Source organism: Trichomycterus rosablanca, chromosome 27 (assembly GCF_030014385.1).
Source record: "Trichomycterus rosablanca isolate fTriRos1 chromosome 27, fTriRos1.hap1, whole genome shotgun sequence".
NCBI classification, from domain to species: Eukaryota; Metazoa; Chordata; class Actinopteri; order Siluriformes; family Trichomycteridae; genus Trichomycterus; species Trichomycterus rosablanca.
The window spans coordinates 10,956,217-10,966,713 of record NC_086014.1 but is presented as its reverse complement, the minus strand read 5'-3'; the positions used below and the strand labels follow the sequence as shown (position 1 = coordinate 10,966,713).

General features: G+C 44.1%; 1 protein-coding gene across 1 annotated transcript; it reads left to right on the top strand.

Moving 5' to 3' along the window:
• The first annotated feature begins 205 nt into the window (after window positions 1-205).
• On the top strand, window positions 206-10,497 carry paqr5b (progestin and adipoQ receptor family member Vb). The gene is made up of 7 exons (XM_062989316.1): window positions 206-259; window positions 840-967; window positions 6,159-6,364; window positions 6,457-6,583; window positions 8,228-8,324; window positions 8,450-8,594; window positions 10,217-10,497. The coding sequence occupies exons 1-7, from the start codon at window positions 206-208 to the stop codon at window positions 10,495-10,497; spliced, it is 1,038 nt and encodes a 345-aa protein (XP_062845386.1).

The window sequence follows — 10,497 nt, the reverse complement described above, 5'->3', positions numbered from 1 at the left end:
TGTAGAAAGATTTACTGAATGACTACACGCGTGGGTGTGTTTTTTTAGGTGTGTGTGTTTCTGTATGGGCGGGGAGAAAGGTAGGTCTAGCTGAACTGGTCTACCCTCAAGAGATATTTCACAACTTTATCGTCTTCTTTCTGCACGGTTCTCCTCACGCGCCGGGTGATTTGAGCGGGCGGTGGCGGCTCGGAACCTGTCTAACATGCTCGGTCTGGTCAGGCTACCTCCTGTGTTCGACGCTGACCAGATACCTAAAGTGAGTGCTTTTATTTCACTACGTGCTACCTGCGATTCTACTTCATGAGTTACACAGGGAGAGATTACAATTGATTTCAGGCAGGTACTACATATTCATAGCAGGAGTTCTGAAGAAATGTAACAGGTGCGCTCGTACCGCATGTTCTGTAGAAATACCTGTGTGGTCACTCACATGATTTGCATGATTGACTACAATATACAGTATAACTACAATAATGTCATGTAGAAATCAAAACTTCGTCTTATCGTAGTGACTTGTGTTTGTTATTACCCGAGACGTTAGCCGGCCGGGGGTGGAATCTCGACCTCGCCAGTTCGAGGCTCTGCTCTGCTACCCCAAGACGCTGCTGGCTGATTCTGGAGGTGGCTCACGTGTCCGGGCCGGTTCTGTTGCGAAGCCACCCGTGTTCCCGAATAAATATATACATAACTAAATACATACCTTTACAGATACACTGTAGGCTGTAGGACAATCCATCCTACGACGTACCAAAGTTAAATGACCCGATTACCACCGGATGCCTCGATGTCTCACCTACGTTTTAATTCCATACAAACAAACTGTTCGATGATTGCAGGATTTCCAGGAGGACGGTATTATATCCGGGTACCGTCACCCTCGCAGCTCTGCCGTCGACTGCGTCCTCGGCCTTTTCCGGCTCACCAACGAGACTCTCAATGTCTGGACGCACTTTTTACCCACCTGGTAGGACTATGCACGTTTTTGTACCTGTATTGTTTTCTGCACCTTTTTCACTAACCCTACACCCACAGCACCGCCCGCCGAACCACCGTGCTCTTCCTTTTTGTATACAAACATTTGGATTAACACCGAACAGGTCAAGTGCTGTGGATCATGCTTGTTAAATACCGATACCCCAATACCCTCTCTAGTCAGCTGTCTCACAGGTTGCACACATGCACTAACATGGAAACATACAAGAAATCTGCTGCCTATATGCCTCAAGTGAATAACCAACGGCAGTGCTAACAGTAGCGACTGATTCCTCGTCCATCGCGCTCACCACATACAGAAATAGCTCTGACAAAGTTCCAGTGTTCTACTGGTTGATAATTACTCAGGCTTACATTCCATCACGAGTTAAACACAGAGAAAAAGTATACATAATCAGTTATAATGTGTTTAAGAGATAAAGTTCACTATTACGTTAGCCTAATACTGCCGCGTAAGGCTTCGGATCTTATCGGCCGGCCGGGCGTCTACGCTGGCTCGATCGGCTTCGCTGGGGAAAACGCTGGGCGTGGGTCATGAGTAGCCTGGACTGTGCGATGATTTATCGCTTAGATTCAACCGTTCTGACCTAAGATGGAGCCAGACTTGCTGGGACCCTGACTGGCATAAAGCTGTTGATTATTATTATTATTATTATTATTATTATTTTGCTGGACTACTCATTGGTGGCTTCTTAACAACTCCTACGTCCATACCGGTGGAAGTTCTGTCTGCATTGTGATGCTCTAGACCAGTGGTTCTCAAACTTTTTAGACCGAGTACCACCCATTGTCAAACCAAAACTTCCAAGTACCACCTACAGTGTATATATATATATATATATATATATACAGTGTATCACAAAAGTGAGTACACCCCTCACATTTCTGCAGATATTTAAGTATATCTTTTCATGGGACAACACTGACAAAATGGCACTTTGACACAATGAAAAGTAGTCTGTGTGCAGCTTATATAACAGTGTAAATTTATTCTTCCCTCAAAATAACTCAATATACAGCCATTAATGTCTAAACCACCGGCAACAAAAGTGAGTACACCCCTTAGTGAAAGTTCCTGAAGTGTCAATATTTTGTGTGGCCACCATTATTTCCCAGAACTGCCTTAACTCTCCTGGGCATGGACTTAACCAGAGCTTCACAGGTTGCCACTGGAATGCTTTTCCACTCCTCCATGACGACATCACGGAGCTGGCGGATATTCGAGACTTTGCGCTCCTCCACCTTCCGCTTGAGGATGCCCCAAAGATGTTCTATTGGGTTTAGGTCTGGAGACATGCTTGGCCAGTCCATCACCTTTACCCTCAGCCTCTTCAATAAAGCAGTGGTCGTCTTAGAGGTGTGTTTGGGGTCATTATCATGCTGGAACACTGCCCTGCGACCCAGTTTCCGGAGGGAGGGGATCATGCTCTGCTTCAGTATTTCACAGTACATATTGGAGTTCATGTGTCCCTCAATTAAATGTAACTCCCCAACACCTGCTGCACTCATGCAGCCCCAGACCATGGCATTCCCACCACCATGCTTGACTGTAGGCATGACACACTTATCTTTGTACTCCTCACCTGATTGCCGCCACACATGCTTGAGACCACCTGAACCAAACAAATTAATCTTGGTCTCATCAGACCATAGGACATGGTTCCAGTAATCCATGTCCTTTGTTGACATGTCTTCAGCAAACTGTTTGCGGGCTTTCTTGTGTAGAGACTTCAGAAGAGGCTTCCTTCTGGGGTGACAGCCATGCAGACCAATTTGATGTAGTGTGCGGCGTATGGTCTGAGCACTGACAGGCTGACCCCCCACCTTTTCAATCTCTGCAGCAATGCTGACAGCACTCCTGCGCCTATCTTTCAAAGACAGCAGTTGGATGTGACGCTGAGCACGTGCACTCAGCTTCTTTGGACGACCAACGCGAGTTCTGTTCTGAGTGGACCCTGCTCTTTTAAAACGCTGGATGATCTTGGCCACTGTGCTGCAGCTCAGTTTCAGGGTGTTGGCAATCTTCTTGTAGCCTTGGCCATCTTCATGTAGCGCAACAATTCGTCTTTTAAGATCCTCAGAGAGTTCTTTGCCATGAGGTGCCATGTTGGAACTTTCAGTGACCAGTATGAGAGAGTGTGAGAGCTGTACTACTAAATTGAACACACCTGCTCCCTATGCACACCTGAGACCTAGTAACACTAACGAGTCACATGACATTTTGGAGGGAAAATGACAAGCAGTGCTCAATTTGGACATTTAGGGGTGTAGTCTCTTAGGGGTGTACTCACTTTTGTTGCCGGTGGTTTAGACATTAATGGCTGTATATTGAGTTATTTTGAGGGAAGAATAAATTTACACTGTTATATAAGCTGCACACAGACTACTTTTCATTGTGTCAAAGTGTCATTTTGTCAGTGTTGTCCCATGAAAAGATATACTTAAATAGCTGCAGAAATGTGAGGGGTGTACTCACTTTTGTGATACACTGTATATATACAGGGGTTGGACAAAATAACTGAAACACCTGGTTTTAGACCACAATAATTTATTAGTATGGTGTAGGGCCTCCTTTTGCGGCCAATACAGCGTCAATTCGTCTTGGAAATGACATATACAAGTCCTGCACAGTGGTCAGAGGGATTTTAAGCCATTCTTCTTGCAGGATAGTGGCCAGGTCACTACGTGATGCTGGTGGAGGAAAACGTTTCCTGACTCGCTTCTCCAAAACACCCCAAAGTGGCTCAATAATATTTAGATCTGGTGACTGTGCAGGCCATGGGAGATGTTCAACTTCACTTTCATGTTCATCAAACCAATCTTTCACCAGTCTTGCTGTGTGTATTGGTGCATTGTCATCCTGATACACGGCACCGCCATTGGATGCACATGGTCCTCCAGAATGGTTCGGTAGTCCTTGGCAGTGACGCGCCCATCTAGCACAAGTATTGGGCCAAGGGAATGCCATGATATGGCAGCCCAAACCATCACTGATCCACCCCCATGCTTCACTCTGGGCATGCAACAGTCTGGGTGGTACGCTTCTTTGGGGCTTCTCCACACCGTAACTCTCCCGGATGTGGGGAAAACAGTAAAGGTGGACTCATCAGAGAACAATACATGTTTCACATTGTCCACAGCCCAAGATTTGCGCTCCTTGCACCATTGAAACCGACGTTTGGCATTGGCACGAGTGACCAAAGGTTTGGCTATAGCAGCCCGGCCGTGTATATTGACCCTGTGGAGCTCCCGACGGACAGTTCTGGTGGAAACAGGAGAGTTGAGGTGCACATTTAATTCTGCCGTGATTTGGGCAGCCGTGGTTTTATGTTTTTGGGATACAATCCGGGTTAGCACCCGAACATCCCTTTCAGACAGCTTCCTCTTGCATCCACAGTTAATCCTGTTGGATGTGGTTTGTCCTTCTTGGTGGTATGCTGACATTACCCTGGATACCGTGGCTCTTGATACATCACAAAGACTTGCTGTCTTGGTCACAGATGCGCCAGCAAGACGTGCACCAACAATTTGTCCTCTTTTGAACTCTGGTATGTCACCCATAATGTTGTGTGCATTGCAATATTTTGAGCAAAACTGTGCTCTTACCCTGCTAATTGAACCTTCACACTCTGCTCTTACTGGTGCAATGTGCAATTAATGAAGATTGGCCACCAGACTGGTCCAATTTAGCCATGAAACCTCCCACACTAAAATGACAGGTGTTTCAGTTATTTTGTCCAACCCCTGTATATATATTTAGGCAGTGATGGGAATTATGGCTTCTTGACAGGAGCCGGGTATTTTGGCTTGGTTCCTTTTAAAGAGCCATTCAAAAAGTGAATCTTCGCGCTGCTAGGTAAACTAAGACATCCCCGATATTAACATCAAATTTGCATTAAATGTAGGCCTAATTCAAACATCACTTAAATAAGAAAGATTAATTTCAAAAGGCAAAAAACTACAGGGAAGAGACAGACTGTGGTTGCATTTCATTAAGTTTTAGAAAAATCCTTTCTTGTACAAAGATGTGACTGAGTTTGATTCTGCTTTAAAACATAAGCACAATAAAATAATCAGATTTAACCTAATTAAACAAGTTTATAGTTTATTTCTGAATTATTTGTCATTATACTACTAGCTCTAGCTCTCTCTCTGTGTGTGTGTGTGTGTGTGTGTGTGTGCGTGTGTGTGTGCGTGCGTGCGTGCGTGCGTGCGTGCGTGCGTGCGTGCGTGTCGCTCGCTCATTCTCCGCGATACTGAAAGTGTTTTCGGATTTGAGTGAGTGCGCGTTAGCGGAGCAGCCTGGTGATGTCAGGAACGAGATCAGTGAGATTAAAACACAGATCTGCTCTGACAAAAGCGAGAGAGCTACTGATAACGTTACTGATAACTTTACTGATAACTTTACTGAGAACGTTTCGGAAATTTCGAGATGGAAACTGCGAACGTGAAGTATAGACTTAATGAAGTACGGTGTCTGCGTAGCCCCGAATATTTTTAAAAACACATTCGTTTAAATACAACTTGTTTTAATTAAACTGATTTTATTAAAACAGAATTATAAGAACTTTGAAACAGATTTTATTAGTAATTTACACATTTTGTTTCATATTATTTTTTATTTATAATTATTAAATGATTTATTTTTTCGGTCCATGTAATTACTTTTCCGAGATTATCTGGCGTACCACCTCATGCTGCTTCACGTACCACCAGTGGTACGCGTACCACAGTTTGAGAACCACTGCTCTAGACAACTAGAACACTTATTTTAGGGCACATTTTTCTCACCCTAACTCACATGAAATCATTGGTCTACCTTCAAACTTGCCTAGTAGCTTCCGACTGTAAAAACAAACTAATGATTGACACGTTATGCCCCGGAGGGGCATACAGGTCAAACAGGTCAGACTGCCTTATGAAATGGTGAAGATTTTCTCTATCGTGTCTCTAACGTTGTTTCATATATCATTAACGGTCAAACTGTTTCCACTGGACGGGTTGCCACATCACCTCGAGAACCTTTTGCCTCAAATAATAACCTCACCTGACCTATCTGTTAAATCTCTGACTGACTCGTGAAGTAGCGTTAGCGTGTGATGGTTTTCTGTATGTGCTGATGGTAAACGACATTTAGATTTAGTATCTGTATCGTCCCTCAGGTATTTTCTATGGAAGTTGCTGACGCTGCTCTACGCCCGTGACGTGTGGACCGATGCGTACGCGTGGCCTCTGGTGGTCTACCTGTTCTCCTGCTGCGTGTATCCTCTGGCGTCCAGCTGCGCTCACACGTTCAGCGCCATGTCCACCTGCGCTCGCCACATCTGCTTCTTTTTTGACTACGGAGCCCTCAGTTTCTACAGCCTAGGTAGGGGAGAGAGAAAAAAAAAACCACAAACATAATTCTTCATGCTCATAAGACATTAATAATGAAAACATGACATTTCTGTGTGTGTTCAGGTTCGGCTATCGCTTACTCTGCGTACGCTTTGCCCGATGCCTGGGTGAACGGCTGGTTTCAAAGATTTTACGTTCCTGTGGCTGTCGTCAACTCTGTGATCTGTACGAGCGTGGCCTGCTACTCTAGGTGATTATAATTCTAGTACATCTCTAGACCTATATAACTGTACACCTAGATCTATTTAATAACTCTAGTCCTTGATCAGGCCGATGCACCATTGAGAACCAAACACTACATGCTTTATACACTTTCCCAAACACTCGATTGTACCTTACTCTTGTAAACATGAGGGTTTCCTGTGTATTACAGGCAAAATCAATACAACTGGAAAACTGCGTTTACAACTGGAAATTATAAACTGAATGAAAAGGTGGAAGTTGCCATTTCATTTATATATACATATTTCACACATTTCAGTATTCTCTGGGTAAGCGAATATGTCAAGGCCCTGTTGACTTGAACGTATATTATTATGTTTTTCCTCTTTATAAATAATGGGAAATGTTTAAGTCCCAAAGTGTGGTGAGTTCAGAGTTAAGTCCAGGTGCTGCTAACCGCTAATAGCTTACTTAATGCTTTCTTCCGTTCCTTTCCTCTGCTAAGGCTTGGCTTACCTCTCTCCGATTTAACCGTGGCAGCGAGAACAGGTAACGTTTTGTTTGTTTTATTATCTACAGGCATCTGCTGATAATTTACTTTTTCCTTGCCCTTCTTTCTAACATTTGCATTTCTTACTCGCACGACTGAACTGTGTAATAATTAACAGTACAGAAGAAACATCATTTCTGCATGTTTAAGTTGATCGGACAGTCCTGAATGAGACTGTATTCGGTGTTGGACCCGGCAGATGAACTATATCCACTATATTTACTGTAACAGTCCATTAGTGATTAAGTAAAATCATACAGAAAAATGCTCAATGTCATTTAAGAGCAACGTTGTGTAAGTAAATTGCATGCCAGTAGTGAGATTTGAATTCAGGACTCTCCCAGGACCACTACAGACCGGGTATTATTTGGGTGGTGGATCATTCCCCGCACTGCAGTGACACTGACACTGATGGTGGTGGTGTGTTAGTGTGTGTTTTGCTGGTATGAGTGGATAAGTTTGTAAACACCTCACTCTCACTGCTGGACTGAGAATAGTCCACCGACCAAAAATATCCAGCCGACAGCGCCCCGTGGGCAGCGTCCTGTGACCAAGATGACCGACTCAAACATCAGCAATAGACGAGCGATCGTCTCTGACTTTACATCTACGAGGTGGACGACTAGGTAGGAGCGTCTAATAGAGTGGACGGTGAGTGGACACGGTATTTAAAAACGCCAGCAGCGCTGCTGTTTCTGATCCAGTCATACCAGCACAACACACACTAACACACCACCACCATGTCAGTGTCACTGCAGTGCTGAGCATGACCCACCATCTAAATAATACCTGCTCTGTGGGGGTCCTGAGCATTGAAGAACAGCATGAAAGGGGGCTAACAAAGCATGCAGAGAAACAGATGGACTACAGTCAGTAATTGTAGAACTACAAAGTGCTTCTATATGGTAAGTGAGTGTAGAGACAAGGAGGTGGTTTTAATGTTATGGCTGATCGGTGTATAACCCATACAGTCATGAATGATTTAGCAGACTAGTTTAAATCGAGGAACGATTATACTTGGTTGCACTTTGTTCGTTCCTACAAGAAACTTAATGCCAAGGCGAGAACATGTAATAAAATGAATACTGTAATGATACTGTATACCTGATTTCTCCCTCTCAGATTCCCTGAAACCAGAAGGCCCACGTTGAGCAAGGTGCTGCGCGTTTTTGCCTTTACCTACCCCTACCTGTTCGACAACATTCCTCTTTTCTATCGGGTAAGACTACAAGCACATTAATAACTCCAGATACAACAATGACCTGGAATATCCTGTGTTTTAGATCTGCATATCTAAGCGAGAGGAAAAGCAATCATATACGATATCTAATGTGTCTTCTCTAGATCTTTCTGTGTGTCGGAGATGGATGCACTACGAACGAAGCCGACTCTCTTCACGTAAACCACACGTTCCTGGCCTTTCTCACCGGCTTTCTGTTCGCCACGCATCTGCCCGAGAGGCTGGCACCCGGCCGGTTCGACTACGTAGGTAAAGCACGATTTGTGAGCGCGAGCTGTATGTGTTGGCAAAACAGTAAGCGGTTACTTACAGTACGTCTGTAATGGAAATGTGCGCTGACGTGTCCCGGCGCTTCTGTTCATTACGGCAAAACAAGGACGATTTAGGCATTATGGGTAAAGTATATAGTAAAATTTCATTATATATTACAGACACAGTTTAAGTCATACACCTTTAAAGGACACACACATGCCATAGCAGTCTTAGCTTCCTAAAATGCAAAAATAGAAATGCTTTTTTGTGCATGTTCTGTATTAATTCCCCTCATTTTTAAACTCATGGCGCATTCGTGACACCCACACCGGTTAAGGAAAGCTGCAGACTAGCGCGACCACCGATTGCGTCTTCTTACTGGACGGTGGCACATTACAGAGAGCCCTAACGTATACGGAGGGAGTGATCATGCAATGCCCTCTGTATTCCTGCCCCCCTTATCCTATCTTTCTTCTAAAGCTCTACAGCTCTACAGCTTGACTACAGCTCTGTGCCCATAACAGTACGGTTAGTCAGACACTGAACCACAAAAACAGGTCTGCCGTGAATTAGAAACTACTTGAACAAGGCTGTATACAGCTGAGCAAGCTTTGCCTTGGCATGAGCCTGGAGGCAGCCGCACAAAAAAAAGAAAATAACACACGGATGTGATCGGAAACAAATTTTAAGCACGCTCTGAGATATAATATTTGCATTGTTTTTTTGCATGGTGAAAAGCCCTCTGAGCCCTTTACCTTTCCTTCTGATGCTTGAAAAGTAGTTTTCTGTTCTTAACTCTATAAAACAGCACTTTTACAATGTCCAATAGGGGGTCCAAGTTCATTAGAACAAGTATTACTAGTCAAGGTAACGTGTTACAATTGTTTACATGTCCATATTCACCACAAAACACAACCACAAACTTCACACACCCAATTCATGCTTTTCATGACAGTTAAGACCCTGTGAAATACACACGAAACAGGTAAAAGTGACCTTGTAGTGACCTTGAACGAATAAGTACATTTCTGCCTAATGGGATGGAACAGTGACTAATCAGGTCACCTTTAAAAACATAATGACCTGTTTTATAACTGACCAGTGGCATTTTGCTTAATACTTTAGCTGCCAATGGACGATGAACAAACGCGATTCTCAGAAAGCTAAATTCTAAATTCACACCTTTTAGAGTACATGTGATTGGCACTGGGGTGGGGTGAACTCTTGGTTCTTAGCACCTGAAATTAGGAAATCGACTTTACTGAGACCGACTTTCAACTATTCATTTTGGTACATGTGCACCGAACCAAAGTGGTGATACAAAAATTACATACAAAAATTGTTGCACGTTAGGAAAACTGAAACAATGAAGCGTTTCTCAAACTTTGTTAATTACTGTCATGAAATTGTTTAAATGTTTACAAGCTTCATTTGAAAAATAACCACCTCTAGGAAATGTAGTTACATTAACAGCTTCACTACTTGTGTCAAAGCTACTGCCTGACACTGGGTTGTATTTTGTACTGGCTATATGAATTGCTACCCTGGGTTGCGCTGTAACGTCTGTGTTAACATCATGAGCGATTCACGTTACTAACTCCTCGTCTCGTCCCTTGCAGGCCACAGCCACCAGCTGTTTCACGTCTGTGGGATCTTGGGCACGGGCGGTCAGCTGCGTGCTTTACAGCTGGACATGAATCTGAGGCGGTCGTGGCTACAGGTTAACGCTCAGCCTATTACCTTCGGCGGCACTCTGGGCGCTTCGGCGCTGGCCCTTATTCTTAGCCTGGGCGTCATCTCCATCTTCAGTCAATATCTCGTGTTCATCGATACCGTACATGCCCTGGGGAGCGGAGCCAAAAGCGAATCCAGGCCAAAGAAGAAGAGGTGCTGCCACTGA

Coding starts and splice junctions, on each gene's coding strand:
- paqr5b (XM_062989316.1), top strand. CDS start 206: ATGCTCGGTCTGGTCAGGCTACCTCCTGTGTTCGACGCTGACCAGATA. Junction 8,325..8,449: donor ACATTCCTCTTTTCTATCGG/GTAAGACTACAA, acceptor TGTCTTCTCTAG/ATCTTTCTGTGTGTCGGAGA. Junction 8,595..10,216: donor CGGCCGGTTCGACTACGTAG/GTAAAGCACGAT, acceptor CGTCCCTTGCAG/GCCACAGCCACCAGCTGTTT.